The sequence below is a fragment of the Melanotaenia boesemani genome, chromosome 1, assembly GCF_017639745.1.
Source record: "Melanotaenia boesemani isolate fMelBoe1 chromosome 1, fMelBoe1.pri, whole genome shotgun sequence".
Taxonomy (NCBI): domain Eukaryota; kingdom Metazoa; phylum Chordata; class Actinopteri; order Atheriniformes; family Melanotaeniidae; genus Melanotaenia; species Melanotaenia boesemani.
Genome location: NC_055682.1, coordinates 44,017,338 through 44,036,084, shown reverse-complemented (window position 1 = coordinate 44,036,084; position 18,747 = coordinate 44,017,338). Strand labels below are relative to the sequence as shown.

General features: G+C 43.6%; 1 protein-coding gene across 1 annotated transcript in view; it reads left to right on the top strand.

Moving 5' to 3' along the window:
* Nucleotides 1–18,106: 18,106 nt before the first annotated feature.
* The window catches only part of vstm2b (V-set and transmembrane domain containing 2B), a 32,405-nt gene continuing 31,764 nt past the window's right edge, over nucleotides 18,107–18,747 (top strand). The window contains exon 1 of the mRNA XM_041993525.1: nucleotides 18,107–18,664. Within this exon, the coding sequence (XP_041849459.1) occupies nucleotides 18,592–18,664 (73 nt within the window). The 5' untranslated portion in view covers nucleotides 18,107–18,591. The remainder of the gene's footprint in view (nucleotides 18,665–18,747) is intronic.

The window sequence follows — 18,747 nt, the reverse complement described above, 5'->3', positions numbered from 1 at the left end:
AGGATCACAGGGATGCCCACAGAGATTTTTTTTAGGGGTGGCCATATGGTGGCCAGAGAAAATAGCGGGGTGGCCAAAGGTTGTTAAGTCTGTGATGCATAACTACACAAGTCCATGTAGTCTGCTGAACAAAAACATGAAGTGGGTCAGTTTGAGCTTATGGCACATAAGAACTTCTGATCAGAAGTGTTCCTAGAAAAAGACTAAATGAAATTATCTGCCATTATATAGGGAAGGCTATTTTCATTTATTACAGCCTTGGTTGTGTGGGTGGGGGACCAAATTCAGCTAGGGGGTCTGGGGGCATGCCATACAGGGTAATATAATAATATTATATTATCCCATAATGGCATATGGGGAGGGACATTTTGGGCATATCTGAACAGACTTGTTCCTCTCAATGTATATGGCAACTACAGTGTTGACCTACTCAAACAACCTTAATGAACATCAGCACACTGACTCTTCTCTCCATTAGATTGCACATTTATTATCAATTTGCATTTATTTACATTCTCATGTGTTTATTTTATCGATATTTGTGACCAAAGACAAAATTACAGGGGCAAAATGGCAAAGAGAGGGCACTCACTCACTCATTCACTCACTCAGGGATCTGTGTGACCAATAAGCAGTGAACATGGAAATTATTATACTCCAACCACTTATGAATGGAGAATCACATAGTTGAAGCCCCTTCTCCTGTCGTTGTCCAAGGGTAAACCTTTAGATATGGCTGTTTTGGTCCATCTGCTCGTGACTGGGACATGTCTAGAACAACAGAGAAAAGCCGTCATTATTATAAAAAAAATATAATGACAAGACCTTCTTTCAGAACTGATCTGCTAAACATCAATTCTACCACCAGGAAAACATCATCCTCACCTGCTGGTTCATGAGCAGGTCCACTACCTGGAGGCCTGGGCTGGTTGGGATCCAGCTTTTCTGAGCCTTCTACTGTAAAAGATATTGATCATCATAAACAGAGCCTGCTGTTTCTATAAGATGATTTAGTTTTAGAGTGTTACTACAGCCCCCAGATTACAACATCAGGATATCATTTTAACTATTATTATTCATCCCCAGAGGAGAAATTCTTGTCAACACAGCACTACACTCTCAATATTATAAGCTAAAGCTGGAGTAATAAACAAATAACAGTTATGGAAGAAGCACAAGGACGATAATGTTATACTCCAAGAAAAGGTCTAGGATTCAATCAACTCTGTGATATTGTTCTGAGAAATAAATCTAGTATAACTGGCGTCCGTAGAAGTCAGGGAAACATTTGCGGTTGGCTTAAGTTGCCTCCAGGTGTAGCCACAGTGTCATTCTCTCTGATTCTTTCTCTGGCTGCCTAGCATTTGCTCTGTGCTGCTCTCCTGTAACTGTCTGTCTCTTAGAGAAGAAGGAGGCAATATCTTTGGAAGACTTTCTCTTCATTGTCTGCAAAATGACATAATGTTAGCACACAGTGACTAATTAAATCATGATGCTATTATAGCAAATTCTTTATAATGTTAGCTGCCTGGGCAGTGGCATTCAGACAGCTAACAAGGTTGTTAGAAATGTTCTCCATCTAACGAAGATAAGGTTAATAATGTTATTAACTACCTAACGTGTACAAACGTTAACTTATGAATGGCTTGATTTGCTGAACATTGGCTAACATTAGCTTCGTAGCATTAGCGCATGTAAAGGTAACTATATTGCCATTCATTCCAGGTCATCTACATCCAGATGTTAGCGCTAGCCATCATCCCTGTAATTATTTAAACCCCACCAACAGTTGGCAGAAAACCATTAAACTGAAGTACTTGTAGTTTTATCATATACTTACTGACAAGTCTTTTGTAGAGCTGATTGTGTCCTTTCTATTACCAGTGGCAACATCGCTCTTTGATCTTCCCGCTTCGGTGTCCTCCCTCTAAGGCCCTTTCAGTAGGACCCTACATGTGAGGTGCCCTCTGTGTGCCTGATTAAAATACTTTTTATTTACTTTTTTTATTAGCTTTTGAAATAGTTTGACATTCAAATATAAACAAAGTGTGCTGTGCCGTGTTAATAGTAAAAACAACAACAAAAAAAAAAAAATTAAAATAAAAATACAATATTTTCTGGCCCTGGCCACCCCTTGGGGGCGTCCTTGCAGGATCACGAGGACAGGTTGTGGGTTTTGAGTTGACTAGAAGTTTAGAGACTTGGTCCTCATTTAGAAAGCGGAAGGAGCAGAGTGAGGCACCAGTAGCTGGTTTGGTAAGGCTGAGTTGGTCTGGCTCAGTGAATTGGTTACTGATGGTAGCGACCTTTTCAGTGAAGTAGGAAGCAAACATTCCTGCAGTCAGCACAGTGGGAGGCTGAGCAGGTGGTGGAGATAGAAGAGATCCTATAGAAGATCCTGCTGGTGTTTCTGCATCATGGGATGGAGCATTGTCTTTGCTGCAGAAGGAACGCTTCCTCCTTTTAGACCACTAACCAGCTTGTTTAAAAGTAGGTAGCTTAGATTGGAGGATGCTATTGTTGATGGTGTTGAATGCCTTTCTGAGGTTTTCATTCCTTTATTTACCTCTTTTTGATTTGATTTCTTTCTTTATTTCGAGCCATAGGAATTGTAAATTTTTACTTATTGTACTTTTTATCTGCAGGATGACAAGTAAACACAGATCTTGCAGATCCTTGTGTCCTCCACACGGCAAGGAAACTGGGAACCACCTCCTTCTGTAGTGTCTCTTTAATGAAGCTCATCTGGAAGCTGAAGATCAATCTTGTTCAAGATGATCAGAGATCTAAACAGATGGAAGATAAATGTAAATGTAATGTTCCATTGGCTGAAGTCCTGCTGCAGAACCATCTGGAACACAGTGAATAAGCTGTAAATGCAGGAAGAAGCTTTCAGCAACGTGGACAGAGTTGCAGTCCCAGGATGTAAAATATTCCAACGAAATGAAGAGGATCATGTTTGAGTAAAATTTTATAACTGTGGTAATTACTCGAGGTTGACACACCTTTCTGGTCAACCATGTGAAATGCGAATGTGAATATCAGCATGCGTTGCTGATATCTCCGCATGGATGAAGGATCGCCACCTTCAGCTAAATCTGTCCAAGACCGAACTTATTGTCTTTCCAGCCAATCCTTCTCTACCGCCACAGATAAGTGTGCAGCTTGATTCCATCACGCTTGTGCCTACGTCTTCTACCAGGAATCCTGGTGTCATGGTAGACAACCAGCTGACCTTTAAGGACCATGTTGCCTCGGTTGCTCGGTCTTGCCGATTTGCTCTCTACAACATCAGGAGGATCAGACCCTACCTGACTGAACACACGGCCCAGCTCCTGGTCCAGGCTCTGGTCATTTCACGCATTGACTACTGCAACTCCTTACTGGCTAGCCTGCCTGCATGCTCAGTTAAACCTCTGCAGATGATCCAGAACGCAGCAGCACGTCTGGTCTTCAACCAGCCCAAAAGAGCTCATGTCACTCCGCTGCTAATCGCTCTCCACTGGCTTCCAGTTGCAGCGCATCAGATTAAAAGCTCTGCTTCTGGCTTACAAAACAATAACCCAAACGGCTCCGGTCTACCTCCACTCCTTAATCCAGAGCTACACTCCCTCTCCACAGTTACGCTCTGCCAGTGAAAGACGCCTAGTGCTCCCACCACAAGGTGGCGCCACATCAGTAGCTAGACTCTTCTCCTCTGTTGTTCCCCGGTGGTGGAACCATCTACCAAACTCCGTCCGATCCGCAGAGTCCTTATCCACTTTTAAAAGCAAGCTAAAGACTTAGTTATTTAAGGAGCATTTCCACACTTAGCTTAACTCTTTTACTCAGAATGAGTTAGAAAGATTTGTCCAGCTCTTTGGCTCAAACAAGTACTGAAGAAGCTGCTGCACTTATGCCCAAGTTGATATTATGTGATGAAATCATGCACTTATGACCAAGTTGATATTGTGTGATGGAATCGTAATCTTGTATTTAAATAAAATGACTAAAGGAAAAAAAAAAAAAAAAAAAAAAAAAAAATTAATTAATTACATGCACTGCACTAGCACTACATGACAGCACCTGGGTCTAACTGGACTCAAAAGCGGTCTGACTATCACTTAATTAATACGTCCCATCTTGTTTGAATTCATGCTTGTGTTGTTCTTCCTCTCAAATGTAAGTCGCTTTGGATAAAAGCGTCTGCTAAATGACTGTAGAATAGAATAGAATAGAATAGAATAGAATAGAATAGAATGTTCACTGACATTTTAGTTTCTGGGGAAAATCATCTTCTTCCAGACAGAAGTTTATTCTCCGTTTCTCTACCAGCTGAGCCACAGCTGACTCAAACCTGAGTGAGAGGGAAATGAACGGATTAACTATGGAAACTCAGGTTCTGCGAGATGAAGTGGAAATAAGGTGAAGCTGAAGTAGGAGAGGTAAGTGGTGGCCACCAGACAGCAAGGCTTCCTCCATGCAGACGCCAGCTGTCTCACATGTTCTGTTTCCTTTAAAATGGTTTGTCAGTGGGATTGCTGTAGAACTGCCCTGCTATGAGGAGAAAACTCAGCTCTCCTTCCCAGAGGCAAAGCACACCTCTGTCTTAATCACCTCCTCTGAAAAAAGTTGGACAGAGAAGTAAATATTCTTTAGTTAAGAAGTCATAAAATGCTGTGTGTTTATCTCAGTTGTCATGGTGATACAGAGGTGGTCCTCTGCTCTCATCTTTCTCCCTTGTACTCTGTATCCCTGTTGTGTCTCCAGCAGAGACAATGCTCAGCAATGAAAACAACAGCATGTTGACAAGAATCTTTCTTTCAGATGCAGAAAAAGGAAAAAACAAATTGCTTCTGTTCAAATAACACCAATTCACCACCATCTGCTCTGTGATGGGTACAAACTTACCATCCTGCAGGTTTTTCAGCAAAGTACCGAAAGAAAAACACAATGATGTTTCTGTATGTTATTAAATCTATCAGAGCTGAAAATACTTCATTTTTCTCCCATCTTCAGTCAATATAAGCTCAATGTAAACATTAGTGGACTCTGAGTCCACAGCGTCTCACTCGGCTGAAGCGTCCTGGTTCCTCAGATCCTGCTGCCTCTCTCAGCTTGTCCTGGCCTTCAGCTGACAGCCAGCCATTAATCTAGGAAAATGTCTTCTTGTCCCGCACCACAAGCAGTTCGAACTCACAGTCATAAATTAAAAGACTGTCTTTTTATCCTGGATGTGGTGATGTTTGTTTTTTTTCCCCCAAATACAGTCAGTAGTTTGGACCCCTTCCCATTAGATTTGATGGGAAAATGTGTACAAACTTTTTTTTTAATTCTGCTTTACTAGTTAGTAACAGGATCAGATGAAGAACCAGGTCTTCTTTCAGCCACTGGTGAGCCAGAGCGATGCCTTCAAAGGTTCGTCATCGTCTGTCAACTCTTCCAGTCTGGGCTCACGAAAGTGAGACTGACCTGGTTGATTATGCATTTTCTCAGTACTGGAACCAGTACAGGGAGGGTCATCAGCTTCTAAGAGCTCTCCGTCTGGTGGTTCAGGTTCATCCCAGTGGGGCTCAGAGACTGGAGAGGTATGAGCTTGTTCTTGTAACAGCTGAAAGTGATGTTGCAGCACTCATAAATGCTGTTCCTGGCAGGTAAAGTCCTCCCTTCGTCTTGCTCTATGGGCTTCTTGCTGACCCATATGAGAACAAAGAATGGAAACCAGTTCTGGTACTGTTGGCTCCTTAACTTGGCCCTCAGTGCTTTCTACCCCTCATCTGATCCAACAGGCCTTTTTCGACTATCTCCTCTTACTCCATTACCGTTCCGTCCCATTTTCTGCATGGCTGGGTGAACATTTGTGACACTAACTGCCATGGACTGAACAGTTAAAGGACAGTCAGGCACAGGTGAAATGAAGAAAACGCTTTGTTTGTTTTTTGTTTGAAACTCCAAAATGACTGAATGCAACATATTTAAACCAACCAGAGAAAGAGGTGAAAGTAACCAAACTCTACTCAGGATAACTGGAAACAGAAAAAGACTCAAACTAACTGAACAAAAATGAAACTAGGTGGAAACTTATGGTGGCTGAGTACAACACACCAAACTGTAACTGAAACAAACACCATGAAGTTGTGTTTGTGTGAAATGAACCAGTTTGCTGGTTCCAGCATATAAACCTGCTCCCCACCTCTTGGTTCTTCAGCAGCTGTGACTGAAGTAAACTCATACAGTGTAAACAAACAGTGCAGACTTATTTTAAAACAGAAGAACTGTTGTGTATTGCTCTGTAAATTAAATTTTATCTAAAGTAAATAAAAGTATTTTCACTGGCAGATATGATCTTTTCCCATCACCAGCTGGCCCTGCACTTCTGTTCACCACAGCTGCCATCATACATCTCAGAGGTCCCACAGACAGCTCACTTATGTTTGTCCTCCACTAATGACCCTTCATTTATGCAAATGTCCATTGTGCATGTGCAGAAAGGGCAGCTGTTAGGTGAACCAGATGTTAGCCTTCATTGAGGAAATTAGAGACCGATTGACAGATGTTGTGTACCTGACTGATCAAATGGTCGAGGTGAGAAAACGTGACCAGGGAACAAGTTCTCACTGATTTCTCGTGAACAAACACTAGTGAGCTGCTTGGATACCTGCGATCAGCTGGAAGCTGATGTCCTGGCACCAGGTGTGCAGCGCTCACCTCCAACTTCCAGTTGGATGTCTGATGACACCAAAGACCAGGACTATTGTCCATCTGTGGACATGAAGAGGAGAGACAGCATCCAGAGTAGGAGGCAGCATGAGTCCATTGGTGAGAAATTGTCCAGGTCTGCACTGGCATCCACCATGTTTACTGCATGTCAGTGAAAGCATCACTGTTCCACTGACAATAAATGCATTAACTCCACAGCAGGATGAATCAGCATCATTAGCAATGTACACATGGACTAATATGTCGTCTATCTGGCTGAAATGAATCTGATTCCAGGTGACATGTTTATAGGGATGAAGTGATCAGATCAGGTGTGCATTTACGTCATTCTCAAACTGGCGGGTGGGCAACATAAAAGGCGGGCGTGTTGATTGGGAAAATGGAGCAGAGGAACTAATGTTTTGACAACTCGGGCTCTAGTCTTCTAGTCTGCACTCCAGACCACTTGGTGGCAGTAATGTACCAATTTGTTTTTGCTAACCACCAAAGAACATCAATAAGCAACTATGGGTCACAGATCAGGGTTTACCAAACCAAACCGCATCAAAGACGGAGAGGGAGAGTTAAACAATGAGAAACATTTATCTGATGAAAGAAGGTGGATATCTTGTCCAGGAAGTGGCAGCAGGTCAGGGCAGACAAATCCAGGCAAGGCAGAGCGCTCCAAGGCAATGAAGTCCGGCAGGCAGCAGATTCCCGAGAGCACCGCCAGGTAGATCAGGAGAGAAGATAATCTGGCTAAGAGCAGAGCAGCTGGATAAACCAGCCTCCTGATTTCCAGATGCAAGTCAGGTGTACAAGGGAACCAGACAGGCTGAGGTGCTGCCCACACTCCACCTGCAGCTGAAAAAGATCAGTTTAAAAGATTCCCAGCGCAGCCAACCACCCCATGACACAAACAATCCTTTACCCAATGTTATGAATTCTTCAAGTTAGAAATGTTCAAGAGGAACTGCATAAACCATCTTCAAAATAAAAGTATGAATACATGAACATTTCTAACCTGAAGAGTTCCTAAGAGTTAGCATTTACGTCCACAGTGTGGCTGGCTCGTCATAAGCATATTTGTTGAGAGGACAGACAGCAGCTGCGTCCCACTGAGGCTTGTTACTGTAGATGACTGTGAAAGTGGACACTGAGATAAACTCTGCAGATCATTATCATCACATTTGTGATGCGGTTGTCCTGTCAGCTGTGTTTTCTGCAGAATTACCAGATTAACTCAGCTGACACAGACGGTTCCAGTTACACTGAAAAGGATGAGCCTGATAGTTAAATGCTAGACACAGAACTGCTGTCACTATTTAAAGGCGCTCTGAGACGGGAGGCCTCCTGTCGCACTGTAACCTGAGGCTACATGTATCCATCTCCTCAGCATAAGCATGCATGCAAGTATTGACAGATATCTTCTGCTGCTCTGCTTGCAGATGTAACTGAAGGTGGGTGATTCCACTGTTGCTAGGTTTGCTGAGTATTTGCTTAGGGTATTCCATCAGCACTTTGCATTCCCATGACATCTTTCCAATAACTGTATTGCATACTTGATTTACACAGATCCTCATAAAAATTGTCAAGGACAGCACAAATTAAACAGTCAAGGCAAAAAGCTGCCTCTCTGCCTCAGGTACACTCTTTCACCGACCAAAATCTCATTAATGTGCAGTTGAAATGTATGTATGTATATATATATATATATATATATATATGTATGTGTGTGTGTGTGTGTGTGTGTACAGGTACAGAAAGTCTGAAAAATACATAAACACAGATGATGTCTCCCCATGAACACGAACAAACGGCTCCTCTACTGAAAGCTCACATCTCACAGATTCCAAAGCTGGAAGTTTCATCTCGATATGACCAAGATTCACCGAACCAGAGACAGAAGAAGACCCGATTTATGCTGCACGTTTGTAAAAGTCAGAAAGCATGTCTTACCTTTGCTGTCTTGCATAAATTAAAACTGCATTTATAAAACAAATAAAAAGTTTCTCGTTGTCTTTGGGAGCAGTTTCCCGTCCAATAATCACGATGTTCTACCATCTGCAGGTTTAACAAAGAGAAACGTCAATTCTTCTTCTTTCTTTCTTAAGTTCCAGACAGAAAACGTCTCTTCATTTTAATAAACCCGCTCTCTCCTGATTACATCAGACGCACCGCTGCAGCAGGGAAGAGAGACATGGACGCCATGTTCCTGTCATCAAAGCCAGGGGTCAGCAGGGAAAAAATAAATAAACAAATAAAAAATAAATAAACAAATAAATAAAATTAACTCGCAATTAAACAAATGAACGAATGATTATTCGTTGCGTTAACACGCAATTACCAAATGAAAGCATCACGAACGTGATGATCATGATCTGCAGAGTTTATCTCAGTTGATGTTGAAATGGCAGGTTCTGGATCGTCCTAGAAAGCTAGGTCCAGGGGCCCTTATTTATCAAACTGTGCGTAGCAAAGCAAACTACAGGTGGCGTTTGCAGCGCAAAAAGCAAATGCTGCACTTCTACTTTCAGATTTATCAAAGTGTGCCCAAGCACGTCCGTTTTCCTGCTTCAGAATAAAGCGGCGCAGGTGAGGGACACCTTGCCCCGCCCACATGGTGGCTATAAATGGTCAGGTGGACTCATGGAATACATATTCATTACATCATTTCCATGACGGCTTGGGAGGGAAAAAGGGGAAAAAAGTGGAAGACAGAGATCCTGATGGACCACGATGACAAACGAAAAATGTTTACTTGGTGGACACGGCATGGACATTACAGATGTCAGAAGGACAGAATAATGGCAGCAGGTGGAGATGCTGTCATTACAGTGTCAGAAGAGAAGACACACCAGAGACATCGGAACGTCTGGCTGGATGTCTCAGTCAGTAGAACATCTGTCTGCCATGCAGGAGGCTGAAGTTTGAATCCCACAGGGTGAATCACTTAGAATAAAAGTGTCTGCTAATTATAGTAATGTTTCCAGTAATGTGGTGTTTTGTTTTAATCTATAAAATAAATATGTACAGATACAATCACCAATATTAACCAGCTTCTTCAAGGCAGCAGTCAAAAATCAAGCCCCTTCTGTCACCTATAGACGGTTATCTCTGAAGGTAAAAATGTACCAAAATGTACAAACTTGTAGATTTGATGTGAAAACTTGAATGTCAGAAGTGTCTGCTGTAAAGAAAAGTACCACACATGTGAACTGAATTTGTTATAGTTATAGTTAGTTATAGAGTTAGTTATAGAGAAAGACAGCCTATGTAAGAATGTGTGGAGAAAATTTGTACTTCTAAGTCCAATTTTCAGACCAGGTTTCTGGTTAAATATGAAGTAATCTGTTCAGCTGTTCATTGCACATAAAAACACAGACCCTGCCCCGGGGCGGGGTGGTGGGGGGGACAAGAACAAACTTGTTTCTTGTGGAGTCTGTAGCAAGCTTTACTCTCTCTACAAGGAGGCCCGACCCCATATAAGCCAGATAGATACAGGATTATCTGAGCCTGCATTACAGCAGAACATCCAATAGAATAAAAGTTAGTCAGTGTTACTGAGGTCGTTCTGTTTGAACCAGCTGCAGATGATGATTGTAAACTGAAGAACTTCAGCCTCATCTGGACCTGATGATGGACCTGCTGATGCTGCTGGGTCTGAACCTGAGGACCATGTGGTTCATAATGTAAATCTCTGCCAACACTGATGTTACCTCTTTAAAGTGGAGCTAAGAGGTTCAGTATTTATGACTGTTATGCGATAAACCAGTTGCTAGGATACACCAACAAACACAGGAGTCATGTTTTGTATTGTACCTCCTGTCTGACTGTGAACGTATTCTACTCTGGATCTTAGAAGATGCAGGCTGGACAGCTTTCTGATTCATTCATTCATCTATTTTATATAAACCAGTGACAGTCAGTGCTACACATTTTCTCCATCTCATAGTTCCTGGATTGTACCTGGTAGTACCTCTCTAGAGCTCCAAAAGACTCAGAGTAACGTCTGTCTCCGTTCTAGCTGCACCTGTTCTCTTTTTAATGATACCCACTAAACCATCCTCCAGCTGGCTTAAGTCACTGGACTCACATATTTCCATATTTCTATAGAAAAACAAGCCATCACGTATCAGTTTAAAACTTTACAACAGACTAAAGACAGACGTGGATTAGACCCACCCAACTTTAATCACTATTTCTTCTTAACAAGCTGCAGTATAGCTCCAAATGGCTTAAACCTAGCAGTCTGGATGAACCATGGTTAGATGTAGAGCAAGCATTGTGTGAGGATCTGTTTATCTCTGACCTGCCATTCATCAGCTCAACTATCAAACCACAAGTGTTTTAAAAGCATCAATATCAGTTCCTCGTTAATGGCTTGAGGGGAATTTCTAAAAATAACCAAATCCTCACTTATTCCATGTAAGCTCTTAATCTACACCGCCATCTAGAACTGGGCCGTCTTCTTCACCAAGACCGCCTTCTAGTCCCGGGTAATCCTCTTCACCAGGACCGCCTTCTAGTCCCGGGCCGTCCTCTTCATCGGGACCGCCTTCTAGTCCCGGGCCGTCCTCTTCATCGGGACCGCCTTCTAGTCCCGGGCCGTCCTCTTCATCGGGACCGCCTTCTAGTCCCAGGCTGTCCTCTTCATCGGGACCGCCTTCTAGTCCCAGGCTGTCCTCTTCATCAGGACTGCCTTATAGTCCCGGGTCGTCCTTTTCACCAGGACCGCCTTCTAGTACCGGGTCATCCTCTTCATTGGAGCCACCTTCTAGTCCCGGGTTGTCCTCTTCACCAGGACCACCTTCTAGTACCTGGTCCTCCTCTTCATCGGGACCGCCTTCTAGTACCTGGTCCTCCTCTTCATCGGGACCGCCTTCTAGAACGAGAACAAGGACCACCTTCTAGAACTGGGTCGTCCTCTTCATCGGGACCGCCTTCTAGTCCCGGGTCGTCCTCTTCACCAGGACCACCTTCTAGTCCCGGGTCGTCCTCTTCACCAGGACCGCCTTCTAGTACCTGGTCCTCCTCTTCATTGGGACCGCCTTCTAGTACCTGGTCCTCCTCTTCATCAGGACCGCCTTTTGTTATAAATGTAAACTACTGTGCTATATAAATAAACTTGGGAACAGGGGAACCATAGGTTCATCAGCAGCTTCAGAACGCTGATGTCAGTTATGTTCAATATGGTGCCAGCAGTGTGAATGGCCCGTTGTCTGTCAGGTTTCTCGGGCTTTTGGTTTTATTTTTGGTACTTTCACTAAGTGATTGCTCTTATACTGCTACTGCTCATCTTGTTTATGGTTGGCAATTGCTTCCTAATATCTGAGTGGCTTGTAAACGGATTCTAAAGGTCAGGCTGGAGATTCCTACAGCTGGTCCTCCTCCCCCTCCTTCCCTGTGCCGTGCTTCCTGCATCATTCCCCGCAGGACTGCCTCTAGGAAAAGGGGACAGCAGGGTGGTGTTGTTGTGACGATCAGGGCCCACTTGTGTTCCACTAGTGATGGTTTCCTGGATTTTTATTCCGGATCCTGTCCCCTCACATTGAACAGCTGAGTTTGGCTTACGGTGGATCTGGCCTGTTGCTCCTGATCTGCTACCTCCTTTGTGCCAGCCCTTTCCTGTTGAACTTCACCAGGTGGATTTCTCCAACCTCTGTTTTCTGGATTATGTGGATTTACGGGAAAAGCAGGACATTGTTCTGCATTTGGCACTTGTCAATGTCAGATCACTGGCAAACAAACTTTCCTGCTGAAAGACTTCTTTAAATCCCAAAAGTTGGATTTTATGTGTATAACAGAGAGTTGGCTTCATGATGGTGAGTCCGTTGCCTTTTCTAAACTTCTTCCACCCTACTACTGTTTCTCCAGCTCCCCCCGGTCCACTGGTAAAGGTGGTGGGCTGGCTTCTGTATGGAGGTTTAGCTTCTGTTGTCAGAGATCTTCTTCAAGCCCCTACTCTAGTTTTGAACTACAGCTCCTTGAAATGGAGCTTAGCAGTCCTGTTTTATGTGCTTTGATCTACCATCCTCCAAAAATTAACAAAGATTTTATCACAGACTTTTCAGATTTTGTGGCTGGAATTGCTCTCAATTATGCACGTTTTTTTTTAATAATCAAGGATTTTAATATCCATGTTTGCTGTAAATTGAAACCTTTGTTTAGAGATTTATACAAGCTATTGACACTCTTAATCTCACACCATCTGTCTCTGGTCCTACCCATGAGAAGGGAAATACGTTGGATCATGGCTTAAATGTTAATGTCACAGAAATATGCAATACACGTATCTCTGATCATCTGCCTGTGTTATTTTCCATATCACTGCCACGTCTCCATTTAAACCGTGCACCCCTGAGTGACGCTGGCGGTTGTAAAAATCCTCACAGTTTTCTGCTGCTGTACATGATTCTGTTCTTTCCAGTCTTGCTGTACCATTAGTGCTAATGATTTTGCTGATTTATTTAACTCCACATACATACTGGACTCTAATGCGCCATTCATAACTATGCACTCCAAACCTGTGTCCGAACCGTGGTTGGATGATTCCTGAGACGTTTGTGGAGGTGCGCAGAGAGACAATGGAAAAGGGATGGACTCCAGGTCTCTTTGGGCCGGATGTTCAAAAAAATGTAATCAGGATAAAAGCTATCGGGATTTAGTAATTAATTTTTTCGGGGCGAATCACGTAATCCGGCTTACTTTTATTCCGCTTGTTCAAAGCAAAACAGGATTGGATCACCCTGATCCAATCCTGTTTTTCGGGATCATGAAATCCGGATTTCCAGCGCGTAGATCAGTGTTTGCTGCCGGCCATGTGAAGAACAGCAGGTAGAAGAGACACTTTGCGAGCGGAACCACAGGGAGACTGTAATGTAATACGTGCATACATTGTCCTACATAACATGGCGACCAGGCGGAAACTCCCTCTCTGCGACATGTTAATGACGCACCGTGTGGAGGTAGCGGACCAACCTCTGTCATTCTGTCAGAATGACGGACGGGACGTGTAGTGAGGATGCAGTCTTAGAAATCTATTTTTTGACAGGTTCTTTACTAATTACGCAGCGATGAATAACAGGACAACCTTGTTTGTTTGTTTATTTATTGGATTTGTGTGGTCGTTTATTTCAAGGGAACATGATAATGTCATGTTTTTATTTTTACTTTTTTTTAACCGTTTTATTTTACTACGCTGAAAGGCTTAATAGCAGCTTGTCCCTGTGTTAACTACTTTATCACTGGAACGGTTAAGTCAGGCGTAAAATACAAATATGAGCATATTTACCGAATAAAGAGTTCTATTATTTGATCAGCTGTTAGGTTGTACCGCAGTTTCTTCCTGAAATCCGCCTTGTAATCCTGCCCTCTGTTGGATCAGGATAATCCTGTTTTTTTGGATCAAAGTTTTCCGGATTCTACTCAAAAGTTTTGAACATCCCAAACTGAGGGTTTTTTACGGATAAGAACCAGGATTGGATTACGTGATCCAAGTGGACTTTGGAATCTGGATTTCCGTTTTGAACAAAGCATTTTCAAGATTGGATCCTATCCGATAATCCGCTAGGATTATGTTTGAACAACAGGCCCTTTGGGTTTATTGAGGGATTGTCTCTCCAACTATCATTCTGCTGTGAAATCTGCTAAACGCGTTACATTTCAAACCTGGTGGCGAGTAACAGCCACAATCCCCAGGTTCTTTTTAGCACTCTAAATCGTCTCATCAAGCCTTCCAAGTCCTCTAGTGTAGCACCTTCATGCGACAAATTTCTTAGTTTTTTCACAGGCAACATTGCTGCTATTAAGGTCTCCGTCCCCTCCCTCTGGTTTAGATCCTGCCGTCTCGCCTGTCTCCGTCCCCTCCCTCTGGTTTAGATCCTGCCGTCTCGCCGGACAGAGGAACTGTCCTGCACTGGTTCCATCTTACTTGTCGGATTGGTCTTTTTGTGTTCACCTTGACGAGTTTTTCTAAGCTGCAGCCCCTCTCATTTATGGGGTCTCACAAGGGTCCATTTTGGGTCCACTACTTTTTCCCTGTATATGCTGCCCTTGAGCTCTGTTTTTCAAAGGCACAATACTGCCTACCGTTGCTTTGCTAGTGATGTCCAGATCTATATCACCTTAAAACCACAGAGGGATTCTCTGGCTAACCTTCTCAGTTGCGTGTGTGATCTAAAAACCTAAATAAAGAAAAAAACTGATATTGTGGTTTTTGGGAGTTCTGAGCTTCTAAATGGTACAGCTAGTGTTCTCAATCCGCTTAAGCCTGGTATACACGTAACAATTGTTGGGCTGTATTTGTCCCGATTTTGCCTCTTCCCGACCTCGGAGGGCAAACGCCCGATTGTCGTGAGAGTTCCCCGTCTAGTCATGATTTGGTCTGTGGTTATGAGCCGATTTGTCCAGGTTGTAGCCGACAATCAGGAACATTGAACATGTTTAATATTTCAGAGCTGATTTCTGAAGAACTCCGATGACTCGTACATTGTGACTGCGTGGATGGTGGCGTGGTACGGAATGTAGCCAATCAGAGAGTGAGCTGGCTGGGGGACAAGGAAGTAAATAAAGTCCGTGTTCACACCAACTCCAGTCTGGTATTCTTTCCAGGTATGGCTTTTTCTGTTAATAATAGTCCCAAGACCTCCATCATTCCCTCTTCCTGTATGTCCCCTTCCATGCTGGGGGTTGTGTTTTTCGATTGTTGCTATGGTTCGTCTACGTTTCAAAGTTTGTCCGGCTCTGAGGACTAGATTGTAGATGAGTTGCTGGACAGCATCTTCATGTGTGTGTTGTTCTGTAATTACATTTTCAGAGCACACCACACACAGTGCGATGTCAAGCCCGGCTCGTGAGAGCTTGACAAACAAGGAAGCGGGACAACGAGAGATGCCAATTAAAGTATAGTTTATTAAGAAAAGGTGACCAAAGTAAATAAACGAAGCGTAACAGTGTAACCTATGTGTACAATCTGTAGCATCAGTAGTGTGTGGAAGTGTTGGTTGTAGAGAGGTGTTGCGTGGGAAAGCTAAAGTGGATAAACTAATGGGTGCACAAACAAAGGACACGGAGTGCTGCCAGTGAGCAGGCCGGCGCGAAGCAGCGCCGCAGGTGGAGAAGGCCTGGTATTTAAGCCCAAACGGGCCACGCCCCCGCCAGGTACCGCAGGAGGACCGGAGCAGCATACTGGCCACCTGAGAAACGGAGGACAGAGGCGGAGAGAAGGAGGAGGAGGCAGAACAAGAGACAGAGCGGGAAGCAAAAAGTAAAGTCCCCAGACACGGACAAAATACAGCCCCCTCTGGGGTTGTCACAGCGATCAAAACTGATTTTTTTATCTTCATGCGTGAGGCCTCGACCAGATAAAAAATCTCATAAGATTAAAAAAATTGTTATGTGTGTACCAGGCTTTACACTTCACACTGTCGAACCTATGCTAAAAATCTGGGTGTTATTATTGACAACTCTTTTAACTTCCACCGGCAGGTTAATTCTGTAGTCAAAAGCTTTCTTTTCCATCTGAGGCTGCTTGGCAAGTTAAAGCCCTACCTGTCCAAACATGACCTTGAAAAAGTTATCCACCTGCTCATTATGTCCCGCATAGATTATTGCAACTCTCTGTATTACAGCATTAACCAGTCATCTCTACATCGGCTGCAGCTGCCCAGAACGCTGCTGCTCGGTTGCTTCCAGGGACGAGACGACGTCATCACCCCCCCCGTGCTCGTCTCCTTGCATTGGCTTCCTGTTAGTTTTAGGGCCCAAACAAGATTTTATTCATTGTTTTTAAAGCCTTAAATGGTTTGGCTCCCTCGTACTTGTCAGAGTTGCTACACCAGCATGCTCCAGCCAGGACTTTGAGGTCCTCTTCACAGCTCCTACTGAAGGTCTTGTCTGCCAGACTTAAATCCAGGGTGACAGACTTCCTCTGCTGCTGCTCCTAAGCTGTGGAGCAGCTTCACATCAGAGCTGCTCAGTCTGGTTTTAATTCTTTACCCAAGACCCATTTCTTTGTGCTGGCATTTGAACAACATTGAGCTTGACATTTGCATGTTTTACTTTTTATTCCAGTTTTATTGATTTTATATGTTTATTGATTTTGTTTGTTTTTTGTTTTGTTTTATTGTGTGGTGCTTTATTTTCAACTGTGGAGTGTTTGTTGTTCTATTGTTCAGCAGTTTGGGCAACCGCTGCAGAAAATGTGCTATATAAATGAACTTGAACGTGAACTTTAGTTAAAGACCACAGTCCTGCAGATTTTAAATGTTTCTCTGCTGCAACACACCAAGACCACCTTCTAGATCCGGGTCGTCCTCTTCACCGAGACCACCTTCTAGTACTGGGCCATCCTCTTCAATGCATGTCAGCAGAACACTGTAGCTTCATCAGCAGCTTCAGTTAAAGCCCACAGTCCTGCAGGTTTCTCTGCTGCAACACACCTGACTGAACTGAATATGTCATGAGTCTAAGCTTTTGGGAAACCATTTAGTCTGAAGCAGGTGTGTTGCAGCAGGGAAACATCTAAAACCTGCAGGACTGTGGGCCTTGAAGACCTTGTTGAAGGTGGGAGTAACTAAAGTAAAAACTATTCTAATTCTCATCATCTCTTTGCAGGTTTGAATGATCAAAATGATTATTATCATTTTATCGATGCACAGAAAGTTTTACTCTAAGCTGTAAAAAAAACATCAGTTTTTCCTTTCTTTTTATTAATACTGGGAAATACCAACAAGATTATGGAAGAGACTTCAAATTTACATTTCTGTGTCCATTTTTCTAAAAGAAAATGATTTACTTCACATAAAAAGACTGCTAAACTCAACTTTAATACTGCTAAAACTCTTTTATATCAGTTACATAGTATATTGTTGGTCCAGGGGTTAAAAAAGAGGTGAACCTTGGAGTGAAGGACCCGGATCAAAGTCCCCAGACTGGAACGAAGCTGAAAGGCCACGAGCTGTTGAGCAGGGCCCTCAACCATATTTAGAGGTAATTGGATTGTTATCATATGTGTAAAAGGGATAAACTCTACTTTTATCTTTTTTTTTAATATGGCAGTTTTTAAAGTTGTTCTTTACAGTGAAAAATCTTATATATTGATTTTAGACTGAAATGGTCCTTTTTATACGGAGAAAACACCACTTTTTCTTATTTTTCCTTTCTTAAAAATATCTGCCACCGTGTTAGTTGCATTTGTTTTTACTGCTGTTACTGCCTTGTATGTGTGTTTGTATGTGTGTGTGCGCGCGCGTGCGAGTGTGTTAAATTGCTGTGTTATCTGTTTTGTGTGCAGGCCTGTTTTATTTTAATATGAAGGAATTGTATTTTAGAGAGGCGCAGATGAGGGAGGCTGTCCAGCCGCGCGCGATGCGCTCGCGAGCTGATGCGAGCACGCGAGGATTCGAGGTGGGTGACAGCAGCCAGAGGAGAGACACGGACACACGCTTGCTCTTCCCGGTGGGGAAAGGGAAGGGAATAAGTTCAGATCTCCGGTGTCCTGTCCGGCTCATCGCAGGCTTACACACGCGCGCGCGTATGCGCATGCTCATACGCGCACGCGCAGACCGAGAATCGGTTAAGTGATGGGTGTTGGAGCGGAGCCCGGGAGAGCCTTCCTTCGCCGGGGGAGCAGGGTGATGATGGAGATCAGGTCGAGCTTCGCCTCCTTCCTCCAGACGAGGCTCAGCGGGGCATAAAGGAGCTGCGTTCAGGGTTCAGATCCGCTCTGTTCCCGCTGAAATGTGGACTTAATGATGATCGAGTCCAGTTCGCGGACCGGATACATGTTGATGCTGAACTGGAATTAAGTTTTTTTATCATTAGATCTTTCCTGAGCTGGAGGTTGACGCCTCATCTGGGCCAGAAACATGACGTCTTCATGACTGAGCAGCTGACAAGCCTCACTGTGACATGGAAACACCGGGACTTTACAAACTCCTCTATTACTTCATTCTTAATTTGCCTTTCTTGGTTTGTGCAGATGGTGAGTGATCTGGGGCTTTCTGCAGCCTTGCCACCCACCCGGGGAGGGGGGATTAAGCATCCCTGCTGAGGCTGAAGCTGCCG